Raw genomic sequence first — 18,784 nt, 5'->3', positions numbered from 1 at the left:
GCCTAGCCAGGGCATGCTGTCCTCTGAGTCTCACAGGTGGGGACACCGTGGGGACATGGAGACTTAGCTTCCTTGCAAGCTCTGCCAACACGTGCTTTGGGCCCTGGCAGTAATAGCTGGTAAGGAAGGGTGATGGACCCATATGCCACATCTCCCAGGCATGATCCTTGTCTCAGAGCCACCACCTAGCTGTGGGGTCAAGGGAGGAGGGTGGGGGCATGTCATTGCGAACCCAGCCAGGAAGACAGGCGGGTTCTGGGTGGCCAGTGCCACCTTCCTGAGGTCTCCAGCATGACTGGAGCTGTGGCTACCCCAGCTGGGACTGGAGGTCCCTGAGGTGAAGGTCCAAAGTGAGGATGGCCTGATGGGTGGGGGGAGCCCTAGGTGCTCAGAGGCACCTGCTCCAGCCCCAGCTCCCCACTTTGAGCCTGGATATGCCCACAGTGGCATGTCCCAACTCTGGCTCCTGGCCCTGGTTGTCCTGGGGTCTCTGGGGCCCTTCATGCCATGGGCAGCACCCTCAGGGTCTATTTCAGGGAGCCAGAACCCTGAAGATTCAGGGGTCAGTGATCTCCAGCCCTCCTGCTCCCTGCCCCTGGCAAGGGTGCTGGCCTCTCACCAAGAGGCCTCCCCAAGGCTTACCACCACCTGGCAACCCGCCTGTTGGCTCTCCAGGCTTGGAGTCCCGCTAATAGGAGAGTGTCCCCTTATACATGTGTCTCCATGCATGAGTCTGTATCTGGGTGTGTGTCTGTGTCCTCCTATGTGGTCTGTGTGTGTCATTATTAGCCATGATCCTGGTGTGAAGGGGTCCCTTCTTCCCTTCTAAAGGAGAAGTGCCCAAGGTCCTGAGGAAGGAGGGTGTGGGTGTGGAGGGACAGTGACCAGGGAGCTGAGTTTGTGTGTAGGGGGAGGGGAGGTGGGCCCCCAAATGCGGATCCCAGCACTGTGGAACACTCGGCTGGCTCCCAGCGTCTGCACACATGGGGACACAGGCTTAGGGTTAGGCAGCCAAGAGCCCCAGCCTTGTGCCACCGCCCTGGCCCTCCTCCTTTGCACTTGGCCTTCTTTTCTGTAAAATGAGAAGTATGTGCTGGGATGTGTGCAACTTATTACACGCAGTGTTTCCCCCATGGGGACATACACACCCTCACAAGCCACGGCACAGGGTGACACACAGCGACACATGTTGGCGGCCGGCTCCCAGGGCTCAGACCGCCCTGGGCGACGCGCCAGTGACACACACACTGCTGCCTCCCCGCTCACACCCACATCCCGGGAGGAGTCGCTGCTCCCGCCGCGCGCCCCCAGCCGGCCCGCGGAGGCGCTTCTGTGCTCTGTTCCCCTTGCCGCGCCGGGAAACCGCAGCGGGGCGGGCCGGGATGAGCTCACGCCGCCGCCCGCCAGGCCGCCCGGGCCTAACTCGCTCCAGATGCCGGCTGCCCGGCGGCCCGGGCCTGCGCCGGCGGATGGCCCTCGGTCGCCCCCTGCAGGGCGCTGCGCCGGCACCCGGGGAGGCGGGGCGGGCGGCTCCGCAGGGACGGGGGCTGGGGGCCGCCAGCTGCCCACCCAGGAAGGAGGGACTTAGTCTCGTCGGGTTTTCTTAGGCCCCGCCCACTGCCTTAGTGTGAGTGTAGGTCTCCGTGAAGGCTGCCCTGCCTGCCTCCGCGTGGCTTCCAGGCCACAGTCTGCGACCCTCTCTGGTCGGCTCAGTTCCACGTGCTGTGTGGCCGTCCCCCACGCAGGTTGCCCTTGCCAGAACGCCTGGGTAACCCCGCCCTGTCTTTCCCGCCATCCCCTGTTCCCCCGGACGTCCTGATCCACGACCAGGTACTGCCACTCAAGTCTCCCGCCTTCGTGGCCCTGGCCAGGCCCTGGCCAGGCCCTGCCCACTCTTGTTCCTCTCGGAACAAACACCCTAGTTTCTACTGGGAAAGCAGCAGGGGCCTGACCACCGCCTGTTTTTAATCAGGAGCTGGTATTTCCCCGAAATCGCGGGCCCGTGGCTGACCTCACGGGGATGACGGCTGGCCCTGGGCCAGGGGGCGGAGCCGGCTCCCGAGTGAGCCCCTGACGCCTGGCGGAGAAGTCCGCAGGGAGGAGGGGTTCTGGTCTGCAGTCCCAGCTCAGCTGCTGGCTCATCCAGAAAGCTGTCCATCCATCTGTCTGCTGTGTTGTGTGCTCTTCTCCCCAGCCCCTGCCCCTGCTTCGTATGATTCCGGAAAACGTAACCTCTCACCTCTCATTTCCTGGCCCGCGGGATGGTGCTGCTGTGGGATTAGAGAAGGGGTCAGTGCCGGGGAAGAGATGGCCCCCAGGAACATTGATTTCCAGAAGGTGGGAGGAGGGGGCTTTTGGGGAAGCTGAAGGGCCAGGCACTGAAGGGCTGGGCTTCCTGGGGCAGGGTTGGGGAGGTAGGAAATGCAACAGGCAGGTAGGCAGATGGTGGACACGTCCGGTGGCTGGAAGATTTTGTTTGTTAGCCCTGGAGTGTGCACTTTCTAGGTGTTGTTACTTCTGAAAGTAACAATAATAGTGACGAATACTTACTGAGCATGTGCCAGGCAATGCTCTAAGCGCTTATAGGTATTAACACATTCTCTCCTCACTACAATTCTATTCATTCAGTCATCCATCCATCCATTCATTCAACAGATATTTATTGAGTGCCTACCATGTGCCAGACATGTTCCAGGTGCTGGGAATACAGCAGTGACACGACAGACAAAAACCCTGCCCACATAGAGTTTACATACAGAAGGGGAAGACTGCCAATATACACGTGAGTAAAAGATACAGTATGTCAGATTGTGAGAAGTGCTGCAGAGTATGGTAGAGGGGGTGAGAGGGATTGAGAGGGCAGAGTTGTGTGGTGGGACAATTTTTGAGAGAGTGTCCTGGAGAGCCTCACTGAGGAGGTGACATGTGAGTATAGCTGGCCCACCACCTCTTAGCTGAGAATGGTTTTCACAGAAGGACATGTGCAATCCATTCCATGGTAGGGAGCACTAACTTTGATGTTATCCCCCCGAAAGAATTCCATTCTTGTCCTTAGTTGACCTGTGTTACCAAACAAAACAAAACAAAAAACACCAAAACCAAAACAAAAAACAGTACTCAGTTATTTTTAAAAAATACATTTCACATTTCATCAATAGACAAAATTGTGGAAATTTGTTTTCTCTCTTATTATATATAAGTGCCTGCGTAATAGTCTTGATTTTGTCTCTTAGCCCACCATGCCTAAGATATTTACTATCTGGCCTTTACAGAAAAAGTCTGCTGACCCTGGTATAGACCCAGGAGGTGGGGCAATGAGCTGTGTGGATATTTGGGGGCAAAGGGACAGCCAGTGAGGCCCATCAAGAAGGCCAGTGTGGCTGGGGCCCTGGGAGTCAGGAGGACAGTGATGAGAAAGGGTTGCAGGAAGCTGGGCATGTGGTGTGACGTCTCGTGCCAATTCCTAGGTATTTCCAAAAATGTGAGTGGCTATCATTAATAGAATATCTTTGTTTTCCTATTATATGTTCTAATTTGTTATTGCTAAGGAATAGAAAGCTATTGATTTTGTATATTGATCTCTCCCCAGCCCTCTTAGTTTTTTTCTCTTATTGTTTTATTAATTTTTCAGTTGGTTCATTTGGATTTGTTTTAGAAAGCAATTATATCTTTCACAAATGATGCATTTCGGATTTTCCTGCCCATATATAACTCAGTTTCTTCCTCCCCTCCCTTCCCTCCCTCTCTCCCCTTTCTTTCCCCCCTTTAAGATAAGTTTTCAATTTCTTGCTCTTCCTCTTCTTCTGGCACCCCTATGATTTGGATGTTGGAACGTTTAAAGGTGTTCTGGAAGTTCCTAACCCTCTCCTCATTTTTTTGAATTCATGTTTCTTCATCCTGTTCTGGTTGGATGTTTATTTCTTCCTTCTGGTCCAAACCGTTGATCTGAGCCCTGGTTTCCTTCCCGTCACTGTTGGCTCCCTGTACATTTTCCTTTATTTCATTTAGTATAGCCTTCATTTTTTCATCTAATTTTCGGCCATATTCAACCAATTCTGTGAGCATCCTGATTACCAGTGTTTTGAACTGTGCATCTGATAGGTTGGCTATCTCTTCATCACTTAGTTGTATTTTTTCTGGAGCTTTGACCTATTCTTTCATTTGGGCCTTTTTTTTTTTCCCTCTCCGTGTACCTGTTATGTAAAGGGGCGGAGCCTTTGGTGTTCACCAGGGTGGGCAACCCACCTCACTGTGCTGTGTGCCGCATGTGGGGGAGGGGTCTGAGAGGGGACAATGGTGCTTGCTCCACTCTCTGCCGGTTTTCAGTCACTTCCCCCGCTACCTACAAGCAAATTGAGCCCCTCTAGTGCTGATTCCAGAGTGGGTGGGCTTGTGCACACTCTAGGCCCCTGTGGGTCTCTCCAACAACCTCTCCTGTGAGGCTGGGAGTTTCTCCTGCTGCCACCTCAACCCCCACGGGTTGTTTCAATCAGAGGTTGAGGCTTTATTTCCCCGCGCTGGAGCCCTGGGTTGCGTGGTCTGTGTCGCTCCCCAGTTGTTCCTGCACACGAATGTGGGACCGCCTGGTCTGCCGGCCTCAGCCCTGCCTGGCCCACCAGCTGTGGCCTTGACCAGAGTCCTCTCCACCCAGCTGCCCGTCTCCGCCCCTCCTACCAGTCTGGGTGAGTGTGTCTTCTTTATCTCCTTGGTTGTCGGACTTCCATACAGTTTGATTTTCTGTCAGTTCTGGTTGTTTTTTGTTTTTAAATTGTCCTTCTTTTGGTTGTGCGAGGAGGCACAGTGCGTCTACCTACGCCTCCATCTTGGCCGGAAGTCTGGATTCTCTAGGGTTTTCTATATATAAGATCCTGCTATCTGTGAACAGAGATAATTTGACTTCTTCCTTTCCAATTTGGGTGACTTTATTTCTTTTTCTTGCCTAATTGCTCTGGCTAGAACTTTCAGTAACATGTTGCACATAAGTGGGAAAGCAGGCATCCTTATTTTGCCCCTGCTTTTAGGGAAAAGCTTTTAGTCTTTCATTTTGAGTATGACATTCACTGTGGGTTTTTCATATATGGCTTTTAAAATATTGAAAATTTCTATTCCTGTTCACTGATTTTTTTATCATTAGGGGTGTTAAATTTTTGTCAAACGCTTTCTTTCATCAATTGAGATGTGTGTATAGATGCACACATGTATACCATATAGATGTATGAGCATAATTATTTGTACTTCCTCGAACATCTTGTATTTAAAGTAGCTGTTTTTGACGTGCTTGTGTAGTCTGTCCAGCACATGGGGCCCCTCAAAGACAGCTTCTGTTATCTGCTTCTTTTGCTGGGTACTGGTCCAACTTTCCTGTTCCTTTGCGTGACTTGTAATTTTTTTCACGGAAAAGCAGACATCTTAGGTCATATGTTGTAGTAAGTCGGGACACTGGAAAACCGGGTGTTCCTCATCTCGTTCCCAGATGGCCTCTCCTCACCAGCGCCAGGCCAGGTACCACACCGGAGAGGGCAGGGGTGTCTGGAGGCGCCGCCTTGGGAGGACAGTTTCTCCCAGAAGTACCCGAACCCCTCCGTACGGGGCAGGGCTCCAGCTGGACGCAGTCTGCAGCGCGGATCTCAGTGAAACAGAGAGTGTGACATTTCCCGCTCAGGCAAGGCATCTTGTGGCGACAGGCCCCGCAGTTTCCGCCCCTTGGATGACCCCATGGCCCCCCATTTGCCGTCAGGCCGCGAGGGGGCGCTCCTGCAGGGCCGAGGCCGCCGGAGGTGCCATGGCGTCCCTAAGCCTCCTGGTCTGGCTCCTGCTCCTTCAGCCCCGGCTCTGGGAGGCTTGCGCAAGTGGGGAGGGGGCGCAGGGCGGGACTGCGCTGCCCTCACCCTCTCCCATGCCCTCGCCCTCGGGGGGCAGCCGCCAGGACCCCGGGGCGAGCCTGTGGAAGCTGACACCTGCAGGGGTTCACGGACCCTCGGAGGCCCCCAACTCCCAAGATGCTGCGGGAGGCTTTAAGGTGGTGGAGTTCACCCCAGGTGACTCTTCGTTTTGGGAGTCACCAGGCGAGGGCTCGGACGGGGCTGCTTGGCGGTGGTGGGGGGGGGGGCGGGCGCCAGACTCCGCCCTCGGGAATCCAAGTGACCGCAGCCCTGCCTGTGGGGTCCAAGCAGGACGGCTCGGCCTTGGGAGGTCAGAGGGACAGGCCCAGGGTCTCGGAAGCACGTGGCCGGAGCTTCAGAGGACGCGGCCTTCGAGGCTGTCTGAGGGGAAGGGGGCGCCCCGGGGAGACAGGCCCTGTTTACTGAGGTCCTTCTGCCCGCACTGTCTTTGGCGCAGTGTGCGGCCGCATGCTCACGAAGATCGTGGGCGGCCAGGACGCGGCGGAAGGCGAGTGGCCGTGGCAGGTGAGCCTGCGGGTCGGCGGCAGGCACGTGTGCGGGGGCACCCTCATCGCGCAGCAGTGGGTGCTGACGGCAGCCCACTGCATCTTGAGGTGAGGCGCGCGGACGGAGGCGCCGGGCCTGCCCTCCTCAGACACCCCCCACCCGGGTCTGCGGCGCGGGCGAGGCGGCCACGCAGACCGGAAGCTGAAGCCGAACCCAAACCGGAAGCCAGAGAAGCCCACGTGGGGAAGACGGGAGGGCTAGGGTCTCCGCTAGGGGCCTGCCCTCTCTCCCGCAGGCGGCACCAGTACAGCGTCAAGATGGGGGATCAGAGCGTCTTCCAGAAAATCACCAGCGTGGTGGTGCCTGTCAAAAGCATCACTGTCCACCCGCGGTTCTCCACGCTTGGGACCATTCACCATGACCTGGCCCTTGTCCAGCTTCACTACCCTGTGAATTTCACCATCACCATCCAGCCCATTTGCATCCCGGACGCGACGTTCAAAGTGGCCGCTGGGACCAGGTGCTGGGTGACCGGATGGGGCAGAACACAAGAAATCGGTGAGGCTGGGCGGCAGCGCGCAAGCTGGGGCCGGGGGAGGCAGCCTCTTCCCTGGACCAGGCGAGGAGGCCGCAGGGAGGGGCAGGGCTGCGGAGGGCCGCCGGGGTGTGGTTCCGGATCGCCTCCGGCCCAGCCATTGGGCCCCGTGGAAAAAGCACCGGTCCTGGGAACCTGAGCGGCTCTCGGGGGAAGCTATGCCGGGGGTGGGGGGTGGGGTGGGGGGGTGTCCTTCTGCAGACTTGTGGGAAGTGGTGCCTGGCTGCTTTGGGGGTACTTGTAGGTTCCCTGGGGACACAGCCACGTGCTCCGGCGTTCCGTGCAGGGTGGATTTCCGCTCGGGGCGTGGCGCGCTGTCTGCGGTCAGACCTGTGACCGCCTTGGAAGTACCTGCCTTGGTGGGGCCCCGTCCGCCGGTCTGGGCAGAGCCCCGGGAAGCGGAGTGGCCTCCTGTCTCCAGGGTGAGGCTGGATTTGGTGCCTTTGGGCCACTTCCGGTCCGAGAGTACGGGATCCCTCCCCCGAGTAAAGACACGGCACCAGAGCACAGGACACCTGTCTGTGTGACTGCTGACACTCGAAGTGACAGGCGCTTGACTGTCATTTCTCAACCAGTGAGGCCGTGCCTTTTTCTGTCCTGATCTGTCCTTCCTTCTCCTGGCTTGGTTTTGGCTCTTACCTGCTCTTCTCTCCATGACACCTTGGGGCCTCCATTTCCTCTGGCGTCAAATGGGGACAGTGCCCACGGTTCTGCCCTCTTCGGTGTGGAGTCTAGGCGCTTGGGGGCTCGCTGTCCCCCGCACAGGTCCACCCACTGCTGCGTGCCTTTACTTGTAGGTGGCGAATGGGCTTCATTTAGGCTCCAGCAGGTCGACCAATACATCATCTACTATGATAAGTGTAATGAGATGGTGAAGAAGGCCATGGGAAAGACTAAGGATTTGGTGCTGCCAGGGATGATCTGCGGCTACGAAGGCACAGGGAAGGATTCTTGCCAGGTGAGTGCACAGACCCTTTCCTGCCTCGGTGTGGAGGCGGTCACCGCAAAGCTTCCTCACTCCCGAGTGGCAGGGCCTGGGCTATTTACTCCCTCCTCTTTGCACCCTTGAGGAGATGCCGGGGGAGAAGCCCTCATGGCTCCCCCGAGCTGCCTCACTGCCTGGGGGCCCTCGGGGTGTGGGGAAGATGGGGACAGGGAATGCTAATAATGCAAGTTCCCTTCATTGAGTTCCTCCTAGAGGGCACTTCCTGTGCTGGTGTGAGCGTTACCCACAGTAGCTCGAGCAACCACATCACAGCCCTACAGCGCGGACATCATCCTTGTCCTACAGGTGTGGTGAGGGCCGAGGACATTATTAGTTCAAGGTTCCCCCCCTGCAAGAGCCTGCAGGCCCCCCAGGCCCACAGTCTGCCCTGTGCACCAAGCTGCCCTCCTGGGGAGGGGCTGTTTGAGCCGGGTCTTAGAGGATGAGTATTTGGATTTCTGGGAAAGAGAACAGCAGTTTAGGGAGAGGGAACAGCAGGGACAGTGGCTCAGAGGTCCAAAGGGACATGTCACATTTAGGGAACATTTTACAGGTCTTCGGGTAGCAACTCTGGCCAAAGAAGGGGGTTGGAACCAGAATGTGTGTGGCCTGGAATGCTGTACCGAGTTTCCAGATGTCGTCGTCCAGGCAGGGCTGTAGGCTAGGGGAAGACGCCGAGTCCTGAGCAGGGCCTGGGTCAGTGGGGTGGGGGACGGAGGTGCGTTTAGTCATTCTTGGTGACTGCCTGCCTACCTGCCTGTGAGGATGGGGGCGAGGGGAGGCTGAATGTTTCTGGCTGAGTGGTGGGGCCACCAGAGCAGCTTTGGGGAAGGACAGGAGTTCTGCCTGAGCCGGGGTGTGTGTGTATGGGGTGCCTGGGAGTGGAGCGCACACTGTGGAGGCAGCTGGCTCTCTGGGTTAGGACCTCTAGAGAAACGCTGGGCCAGATGAAAGGATCTGGGGGCTCTCATCAGAGGTGACAGAGTGTTTTACAACCACTGCGGTTTGGGAAATAACCAGTCATAATAGCCTTGGAAGATATTAAAGTTTTCCCATTAACTTTTCAATTCTTAGTTCTCACATGCACAGGACCTGGGCCTGGTGGGGGCCTGGGGAAGGCCCGCTGTGCAGTTCCCCCACTGCTGCGCCGTGCAGTGCAGCCAATTTGCTCGGATCTGGGTGCCCTCCCAGTCTTGCAGTTTGTTTCTTTCTCTTTCTCCAGGGAGATTCTGGGGGCCCCCTGGTCTGTGAGTATGATAACACGTGGGTCCAGATGGGGATCGTGAGCTGGGGCTACGGCTGTGGTCGTAGACAGGTGCCTGGAGTTTACACAGACATTGCAGTCTATACTGGGTGGATCATCGCAGTGGTGAACCGGGCTACCATTTCCTATTCAGCGGTGCTCCTCCTTCCACCCCTGTGCCTGGGGCTGCCCCTGGGCCTCCTGGCCACCCCGTGACCACCGAGGCACGCTCCCCTCCTGTTTCTGAGGCTCCTACAAGGCCTCTCCTCCCACTCCTCCCACCCTCCCCTCACATTCCTGTTGGGACCCACTGACCCTGCGGAGAGCCACACAGCAGAGAGTACAGGCAAGACTGGAGTCCTGAAAGCGTCCCTGCCTGCTGCCCAGGCCCCTGCCTCGGCCCCGCCTCCACCCTGCCTGTGCTCTGCCTGCCAGGAAGGAGGGGTGAAACCATCCCAGCTCCAGGGCCAGCTGACCTGCCAGGTGGAGCAGGCGCTGCACGGACGTCTTGGAGAACGTCTACCAAGGAAGAGATGTCATCCATGGTGGACTCATTAGACCTGACACTTCGTCACACCTGTCGGCTTGGTGATTGTCCAGAGAGAGTGAAGGAGGTGTCACCCTGTGCCTGCTGTGGTGTGGTTTCCACAGGACTCAGGTGTCTGGGAGGGCGGGGGGACGGGGAGAAGCTCCCTGCACCCCAGTGCAGATCCATCTGTGAGTGGCCAGGCTCTGCCACGCAAGCTTTCCTGGGTCAACCCCTTCCCTGCGACCCCCTTCCTCAGTGTCCTGGGGGTCACATCCAGGCTTAGTCCGAGTTGTGTTGAGGCGTGAAGGAGTGTGGAGATTTCTGATGTCAGTCGAATAAATGTTTGGAGACTGGCTCGTGTGTTCTGCATTTCTGCTGGTCTGGGGCGTGGGGCCACTGAGAAGAACTTAGCTCACGTTTATTGCGGGAAGATGTTTATGATGCTCTTTAAGCCCTGCTGTGAGAGGGGAGGGCCTGGCCTACCCTGAGAGGCACTCCACAGGTGGGTCTACAGGTGGGTCCCGCTGGTGCTCCTCAGCCGTCAGCCTGTCTGCAGGAGCTTTGTAGCTGTGTTTGCTACCATTGCATCTGGGAAAGAGGAAGTGAGCGCCTGGGACCAAGAGGAGTCAGGGAGCACATCCAGACTGCAGCCCCTGTTTTCTGCCTGTTCCAGCAGCTCCCCTAGAGCCCTAGCGCCAGAGCGCCTTGACCAAGCTACACAAGACAGGGTTGAAGCCCAGGGAGAGGATAGGTTGGGGTCACTGCCTCTGCTGGCTCATTTTCCTCACTCCCCTTTGGTCCCAGAGGAGCTCTTTGTCATGATGCAGAGCACCTCACTGCCCCCCATTTCCTGTTCGTGCGAGTGTGAGGTTGCCTTCTTTCAGGACGGGATTCTGTGAGTGTGGCATACGAAGAGAAGACGCACGTGAATATTTAGGTGGATGAAGACGTGGGCTGCGGTAAAGCTTGCTAACTGGCTCCCCTGGCACCTTTCCTCCCCTCTGTCTGGGCATGTGTTGACCGGGATCACGACCACAGTTCCCAGCCTCCCATGTATCTAAGTGTGGCACTAAGTCCTGGCTAATAAAACACAAGCAAATGTTGGGTATGGATTTTGGGAAGTATCCTTAGAGGGAGGACAAGCCCTTCTTCATCACTTCTCTCCTGGCTGGAATGTGCACATGGTGGTGGAGCTTGAACAGCTGTCTTGGGACGTGAGGGACACGCTTAGGGTGAGGAACAGGAATTTAGGAGAAAGTCGGCTCCCTGGAATTTGTAGGGTTGCCGCTACAGCTCTTGATGCAAGAGAGAAATGACCTCTTTTAATTAAGACACTGTCATCATTGGGCTCAGTTATTCATAGAAAAACCTCATCCTGACTGATTCAATTGGTATTCTCTGGGGTTTTATTTCTGGGTGGTTTTGAATATAAGTATTTAAAGTCATTTATTATTAAGACTAAATTCCGTTTATTTCTACTTTGCTATATGCCATTGCTTTTTTCTGTATTTTTAAAAATAGGTAAGGTTAAAAGCTTATGTCAATGAATGACTATTATCTCATAGTGAATTTTTATATTACTTTCTTTATCAAGGTGTAATTTACATATAGTAAAATGTGCACATTGTAGTGTATAATTTTATGAGTTTTAACAAATGTATCCTCCACGTTAATGCCAAACAAATTATAATAGATACTATTTCCATCAATCCAGGACATTCCCTTGTGTCCCTGTTTACTCATCCCCTTCCAGAGGTACACACTGTTCTGATCCCTATCAGATCAGATTTGCATGTAATTGAATCACATATTAATGCAATAATACATTAATTGCTCTTTTGTGTCTGGCTTACCTTCCACATACTGGTTTTTTTTTTAAAGATTTTATTTATTTCTTTTTAGAGAGAGGGGAAGGGAGAGAAACATCAGTGTGCAAGAAATACAAGGACCAGTTTTCTCTCGCAAGCCCCCAACTGGCACACCCCCAACTGGAGACCTAGCCAGCAATCCAGGCAGGTTCCCTGACTTGGAATCGAACTGGCGACCTTTTGGTTTGCCTGCCGGCGCTCAATCTACTGAGCCACACCAGTGAGGGCTCTTTTTTGAGATTCACCCATGTTGTTATGCATGTCATTAGTTCATTGCTTTTAATTGCTGAATAGTAATCATCGCATGACTTTTCCACAGTTTGTTTTTGCTCCTGTTGTTGGACATTGGGCTGTTTCCAGTTGGGGACTAATGAACATTTCAGCACAAGACTTTTTGTGTCTACCTGCTTCCACTTCTTTTAGGAATAAACCTTGGAGAGGAACGTTGGGTCACAGAATAGACGTAAGGTTAAATGTCCACCTTAGGACAGGAGGTGCTGATCTCTTAGCCCCTTAAGTTCCCGCGGTCTGGCATTTAGTTCAGTAGTGTGTCAGGAGTTGCTTTTCAAAGAAAGTACAGTTTCTTCACCGCAGACAGTATGGTCTTGCTCCAGAACTATAGGGGACTGTAATGCGGCGTTCCAAACAGGACATAGCAGAGACAGCACTTTCATCCCCCACAGCAAACTCTAGCAGCATAGGATCCGCCAGGTCATATGCCCCAAGTGACAAGGCTGCGTGTTGCTCCGCCCGACTTCGGCTCTCGATGGGAGGAACTGCAAAGCGCTGGGGCCACTTTTGTGTACGTCATGCAGGTTAACCTCACCCCTCAAGACGTTTTATTTCATCACATTCCTTTTGCCATGTGAAGGAACGTGTGCACGGGTTCCAGGGATTAGACTGTGGACATCTTTGGGGGCCATTATTCTGTCTACTGCAGGGTTGTTTCCAGATGTTCCCCCCTTATCTGCAGGGAACACATTTCAGGACCCCCAGGGGACGGCGAAACCATGCACAGTACGAACCCCATCCATACAGTTGACCCTTGAACATGGCTTTGGATGGGACAGGCCCGCTGATACACAAAATACTGAGATTTTTCTCAATAAATATGTACAGTAGAGTAAATGTATTTTATAATTTTTCTTAAAAAGGTTTTCTTCCCTCTAGTTTACTTTATTGTAAAAATATATTCTATAATACATATAATATACAAAATATGTGTTAATCAACTGTTTATGTTATTAGTAAGGCTACCTGTCAGCACTAGGCTATTAGTAGCTAAGTTTTAGGGGAGCTAAAAGTTATATGTGGATTTTTTTTTTTTAATTCTCGATTTTATGATTTATTTTTAAAGATTTTATTTATGTACTTTTATTTATTTTTTTTAAAGATTTTTAATTTATGTTAAGAGAGGGGGAAGGGAGGGAGAAAGAGAGGAAGAGAAACATCAATGTGTGAGAGATACATTGATTAGTTGCCTCTCACATGCCCCCAAATGGGGGCCTGGCCTGTAACCCAAGCACATGCTACAACTGGGAATTGAACCAGCGACCCTTCGGTTTGTAGCCCAGTGCTTAATCCCCTGAGCCACACCAGCCAGAGCTATGTGTGGATTTTTCAACTACGAGCGGTGTTGGCACCCCAACCCCCATGTTGTTCAAGGGTAAATTGTGCTGTGTGTTTTCCTATACATATATACCTATAAGTTCAATTTATCAATTAAGCATAGCAAGAAATGAACAACAATAACTAGTAATTAAAAAAGAAGAACAAATATAACAAGATAATATAATAAAAGTTATGTGAATGTGGTCTCCAAATACCTTATAGTGTACTCACCTTTTCACTTAAGAGAAGCACGTTACAGTTCCTCACTGGCACGTCCAAATCGCCAGTATTTACTACTCTTGCGCTTCGAGGCCATGAGTAAGTAAGATAAGGGTGACTTGAACACAAGCACTGTGATACTGAGACAGTCAGCCTGAGGGTGGAGATGGCTACTAAGTGACTAGCGGGTGGGCAGAGGACAGCGTGGAGATGCCACACCAAGGGATGACCCACATTCCTGGCAGGACAGAGCAGGGCAGCGTGAGATTTCGTCACCCTGCCCAGAACAGAGGGACCTTTAAAACTTATGAATTGTTTATTTCTGGAATTTTCCATTTAATATTTTTGGACTGCAGTTGACCAGGGGTAACTGAAACCACAGAAAGTGAAACCGTGGATAAGGGGGAACTACTGTATTATGAATTTAGCTACTATAAACATTTGAACAGTTATTTTTGTGTGTGAACATAAATCTTTATTTCTCTGGGATAAATGCCCAGGAGTGCAATTACTGGGTTGTATGGTAATTACATATTTTATTTTTTAAGAAACCGCCAATCTGTTTTCCAGAGAGGTTGTAATATTTTACATTCCTACCACAATGTATGAATTACCCAGTATCTCTGTATCCTTGTCAGTGTGCGGTGTTGTCACTATTTTTAATTTTAGCCAGTCTGTTAGGTGTGCAATGGTATCCCACTGGGGCTTTGACGTGCATTTTGCTGATGGCTCTTTTCATGTGGGTGTTGATTTTTTTCTTTTTAAAGGGAGCACTATTATTTCTCATGCAGTGGTTAGTAAAGGGCAACGTCCATGTTGAGCTTAAATTTTTTATTGTAAACAAGTAGGAGAGGGATATGCTGAGAAAGGCCCAGTCCAAGCGCAGCAGGATTAGATGCGCTTGTGGATGGATCTGTGTGAACATCAGGCATTGGGGTGGCTGCTGTTCTCTGCGGCCAGGGACCTGGGCCAGGGGACGCTGAGTGCCTGGGAAGCACCCCATTAATGAGTCCACGCCCAGCTGAAGAGAAAGAAGACTCACCGGAGTCCCGGAGTCCCGCAGCCGGCCCAGGCCCTGACCCCCAGATGACCTCACGGCGCTGCGGGTTGCGAGGCGGCCCTGATTGCCCGCAGACTCGGGCTTCCTGCAGGGCAGGGGCTGGAGCAGCCGCGAGGGGGCGCCATCAGAGGGCCGAGGCCACCGGCGGTGCCATGGCGTCCCTGGGCCTCCTGGTCTGGCTCCTGCTCCTTCAGCCCCGGCTCTGGGAGGCCAGCACTGTTGGGGAGGGGGCGCAGGGCAGGACTGCACCGCCCTCACACTCTCCCACCCCCTCGGAGGGCGGCCGCCAGGACCCAGGGGCGAGCCTGTGGAAGCTGCCACCCGTAGGGGTCCAGGGACCCTCGGAGGCCCCAGAATTCCCTGCGGCTTCAGGGTCCCCCGATTGGGTGGCGTTCACTCCGGGGGGCTCTGGTTCCCAGGAGGCTGTGGCAGCTCCGCAGACATCACCCCCAGCAGCAGAAGCGGCAAGAAAACGGACCGTTGCTTCAGGTGAGCTGTCTGGGCCCCGCCCGGTCACAGAGAACTGGCCAGGTCTGAGGGCCGTGGGTCCTGCCTTGGGGCAGGAGGGTCTCAGGGGTTCGGAGCGGACCCAGCCCTGCCCTTGGACCGAGAGGCCCCGGCCATTCTGGGAGGAGTCTCAGGAAAAACAGACCTGCGCCGGGGTCAGAGGGACCATGGCCTTCCTTGCTCTGAGCTTTCCGAGGATTATCTGGTCTGGGTGGTGGTGGTGTCAGTGGCTTTACTTTCTCCCGTCCCTCCCTTCCTTGACCTGCTCCAGGGTGCGGCCATCGGGCTATGAGGATAATTGGTGGAAGGCCGGCTTCCGAGAAGAAGTGGCCCTGGCAGGTGAGCCTGCGGATCAATGATGAGCACGTGTGCGGAGGCTCCCTCATCGGCAATCGGTGGGTGCTGACGGCAGCCCACTGCATATTTGGGTGAGTGTTCCAGGCCCCGGGCTTGGGCGCCAGGTCAGGCTGTGGGCCCCGGGGCCAGTCCTGTCCTCTTTCCTGAGCTTTCTCTTTCTCATCTAAAAAGGGGGATCACAGTCCCTCCTCTTCAGGTTGTAGGTAATGTTTGGGCCCTTGGTAGGCTGGGAATCCAAGATGCGAAATCAGGTTCAAAGCCTCTTCTTTGAAGCCAGTGCGGACTAGCCTTCACCTAGTGGCAAGCAGTGGGGAGGGACAGTGTGAGGGGAGAGACTGGCAAGGGGAATTGGATATAGGAGACCAGTTTGGCTAGATTGGGGATCTCAAACTTTAACAAGCCTAGAGACACCTGCAGAGCTCGTTAAAACCCTGATTGCCTGTCCCCAGCCCCCAGAGTTTCTGACTCAGTAGGTCTGGAGGGGGTCCCGAGAATTTGCATTTCTGACAAGTTCCCATGTGATATTGATGCTCATCAGAGGACCAAACTTAGAGAACCAGTGGGTAGAGCGGCCAGGGGTGCAGGGAAGGGATGTGGTTTGGAGGAAGGGAAGTGGCTTATGGCTGGCACTGGAGGTAGGACCAGGCTGGGAAGGACCTAGAACATGCAGAAGGGGAATGCAGACCCTCCGGGTTCTCTCTGCAGCCACGTGGAATACACGGTGAAGATAGGAGACATACACCTGAGGCAAACCTCCACGATGGCAGTCGAGGTCCCCGTTCGAGACATTGTTATCCACCAAGATTATAGTTCTTTTGGAGTAATTGAAAATGACATTGCTCTGGCTCTGCTCAAGTTCCCTGTGAATTACTCCTCCTACATCCAGCCTGTGTGCTTCCCCGAAAAGACCTTCCTGGTGCAGACTGGTACGGAGTGCTGGGTGACTGGATGGGGAAAACTGCGTGAACAAGGTGAGACTATGAAGCAGATCTGGCCAGGGAAGAGGCTGCTTGGTGCCCTGGGGTCAGCCTACGAGCTAAAGGGAGACACAGGGAGGCAATTTTCTAGGGAGTGGCTAAGGGAGGGGAGTGGAGATGATGCTGCCAGAAGTAATTTGATGGTGTTGCACATTTCTATCGTAGGTCAGGACCCAAGGGCTTGGGTGACTGAGCAAGTTGTGGGGGGGTTAGCTCAGTGATGTTGATTTGTCTGCTAATCTGAGCTGCCCCAACCCGGAAGTACTTGGCTTGGTGTTTAGGGAGTTTTCTGTGAATGAGAAGAGGCCATTTCACTTAGCATAATGCTCTCCAGTTCCATCCATGCTGACAACTGAACAACAATAAAATAAATAAAAAAAAATAAAGTAAAAAAAAGAAGTTTGGAGGTCGACCAAAAAGGTGTGGGGGGGGGAAAGGGAGAGACCAGAGAATGCCTCATGATGAAATTGTAGGGCCTCCTATACCTGGGGAGAGGCTGGATTGGTACCCTTCGGGCACTTCCTGTCTGAGAGTCTGTGATCCTGCTCCAAAGTAACGATAATTTACTGATGTACAGGACACCTGTCACTATTACTAACGGTACTCAGAGTGACAGGTCCTTGGTTTTGATTTCCCAGGCTTTTAAGGCCCTGCCTCTTCCTGTCCTGATTGGTTCTTTCTTCTTCCGTCTTGGTTTGGATTCTTACCGCCTCCTCTCCCCATGTCAACTCTGGGTCTCATTTCCTCCAATGTCAAGTGGGGACAATATCCATGGCCTTCAGAGCGTGTCTGCATGTGAACACACTGTATGAGACCCAGGGTGGGCATCAGGGGTTCCTGTCCTGGCCTACTGAGCAGATCCACCTACTCCTACATTATCTTCAGATTCCAAGGAGGACGCTCCAGAACTGCTGCAGGAGGCCGAGCAAAGCCTTATTCACTATACGAAATGTAATGAAATGTTAAAGCAACTGTTACAAACTTCAGCGAACATACTGAAGAAAGGGGTTCTCTGTGCTTACAATGCCCTAGGAAAGGATTCCTGCCAGGTCAGTTCATGGCCCTTTGCTGCCTCTGAATTTTGGTTGTCCCCCTCAAAGATTCTTCATCCACAGGCAGTAGCGCCTGCATCACCTGCCAGCCCCTCCATTTACCCTTCATGCATATTGAGGGGACTCAGTGGGACCTGCTTTCAGGAGGGAGGAGCTGATGCTGCCTGGAGGGGACAGGGAGGATGGGAGGTTCAGGAGGGAAACACCAGTGATAGAGTCACATGCTTTGGACCCCACCTATGTGGTTAGCAATGTGCTGAGGTAACATTATTCAGTATTGTTATCGCAGAATATGTACAGTTTCTCTGCTTATAGTCAATATTTTCTGTGCACAGGTTTTTTAAAAGGTTTTATTTATCTATTTTTTAGAGAAGGGAAGGGAGGGAGAAAGAAAGGGAGAAACATCAATGTGTGGTTGCCTCTCAAATGCCCCCTACTGGGGACCTGGCCCACAGCCCAGGCCTGTGCCCTGAGTGGGAATTGAACTGGCAACCCTTTGGTTCGCAGGCTAGCACTCAGTCCATTGTGCCATACCAGCCAGGGCTGTGCAGTTTTTTCAGTATATATACAAATTCTGTGTGTTAAAAATGTTCAACTTTTTAAAACATTTTTTTCGACTTTTAAATCCTTCTCAGAACCCTGGGCCAGGTGGGTGCCTGGGGAAGCCCCACGCGTGCCCACCTGCCCGGTGCCTTGCTGGGCAGTCAGCCTGTTCTGATGGTCGGTCTTCTTTCATCCCTCTGTATCCTTCTCTTTCTCCAGGGCGATTCTGGGGGCCCTCTGGTCTGTGAATTTAATGACACATGGGTCCAGGTGGGGATCGTGAGCTGGGGCTACGGCTGTGGTCGCACAGAACATCCTGGAATTTACACAGAACTTAGTTTCTACAAGGACTGGGTCATTGATCGGATGAGTCGGGCTTTTGCTCTTGGCTCAGCAGGACTCTTCGTCCTGCCCCTGTGCCTGGGGCTGCCCCTGGGCCTCCTGGCCACCCCGTGACCACCGAGGCACGCTCCCCTCCTGTTTCTGAGGCTCCTACAAGGCCTCTCCTCCCACTCCTCCCACCCTCCCCTCACATTCCTGTTGGGACCCACTGACCCTGCGGAGAGCCACACAGCAGAGAGTACAGGCAAGACTGGAGTCCTGAAAGCGTCCCTGCCTGCTGCCCAGGCCCCTGCCTCGGCCCCGCCTCCACCCTGCCTGTGCTCTGCCTGCCAGGAAGGAGGGGTGAAGCCATCCCAGCTCCAGGGCCAGCTGACCTGCCAGGTGGAGCAGGTGCTGCACGGACGTCTTGGAGAACGTCTACCAAGGAAGAGACGTCATCCATGGTGGACTCATTAGACCTGACACTTTGTCACACCTGTCAGCTTGGTGATTGTCCAGAGAGAGTGA

At 53.7% G+C, this 18,784-nt stretch overlaps 2 protein-coding genes across 3 annotated transcripts; both read left to right on the top strand.

The window, feature by feature from the left end:
- On the top strand, positions 1 to 10,039 carry LOC112309761 (putative serine protease 42). 2 transcript variants are annotated; one of them, XM_053929852.1, is made up of 8 exons: positions 1,746 to 1,830; positions 1,973 to 2,289; positions 2,656 to 2,782; positions 5,474 to 6,038; positions 6,340 to 6,496; positions 6,685 to 6,947; positions 7,782 to 7,942; positions 9,192 to 10,039. In XM_053929852.1, the coding sequence occupies exons 4-8, from the start codon at positions 5,474 to 5,476 to the stop codon at positions 9,426 to 9,428; spliced, it is 1,383 nt and encodes a 460-aa protein (XP_053785827.1). In that variant the 5' UTR covers positions 1,746 to 1,830; positions 1,973 to 2,289; positions 2,656 to 2,782; the 3' UTR covers positions 9,429 to 10,039. The 2 variants fall into 2 exon arrangements, with proteins under 2 accessions (XP_053785829.1, XP_053785827.1); XM_053929854.1 differs by lacking the exons at positions 1,746 to 1,830; positions 1,973 to 2,289 and adding an exon at positions 1 to 119.
- A 4,612-nt stretch (positions 10,040 to 14,651) lies between these two features.
- On the top strand, positions 14,652 to 18,784 carry LOC112309760 (serine protease 44-like). Its single transcript, XM_045199936.3, has 5 exons — positions 14,652 to 14,988; positions 15,278 to 15,434; positions 16,069 to 16,334; positions 17,226 to 17,389; positions 18,155 to 18,784. The coding sequence occupies exons 1-5, from the start codon at positions 14,652 to 14,654 to the stop codon at positions 18,389 to 18,391; spliced, it is 1,161 nt and encodes a 386-aa protein (XP_045055871.1). The 3' UTR covers positions 18,392 to 18,784.

The sequence above is a fragment of the Desmodus rotundus genome, chromosome 8 (assembly GCF_022682495.2).
Source record: "Desmodus rotundus isolate HL8 chromosome 8, HLdesRot8A.1, whole genome shotgun sequence".
Classification (NCBI taxonomy): Eukaryota; Metazoa; Chordata; class Mammalia; order Chiroptera; family Phyllostomidae; genus Desmodus; species Desmodus rotundus.
This window is presented reverse-complemented; position numbering and strand designations above follow the sequence as displayed.

Excerpts from the sequence above, each read along its gene's own strand:
- LOC112309761 (XM_053929854.1), top strand. The coding sequence starts at position 5,474 with ATGGCCTCTCCTCACCAGCGCCAGGCCAGGTACCACACCGGAGAGGGC. Across the intron at positions 6,039-6,339 it reads GGTGGTGGAGTTCACCCCAG|TGTGCGGCCGCATGCTCACG; the intron begins GTGACTCTTCGT and ends TCTTTGGCGCAG. Across the intron at positions 6,497-6,684 it reads GCAGCCCACTGCATCTTGAG|GCGGCACCAGTACAGCGTCA; the intron begins GTGAGGCGCGCG and ends TCTCTCCCGCAG.
- LOC112309760 (XM_045199936.3), top strand. The coding sequence starts at position 14,652 with ATGGCGTCCCTGGGCCTCCTGGTCTGGCTCCTGCTCCTTCAGCCCCGG. Across the intron at positions 16,335-17,225 it reads GGGAAAACTGCGTGAACAAG|ATTCCAAGGAGGACGCTCCA; the intron begins GTGAGACTATGA and ends CATTATCTTCAG. Across the intron at positions 17,390-18,154 it reads TAGGAAAGGATTCCTGCCAG|GGCGATTCTGGGGGCCCTCT; the intron begins GTCAGTTCATGG and ends CTCTTTCTCCAG.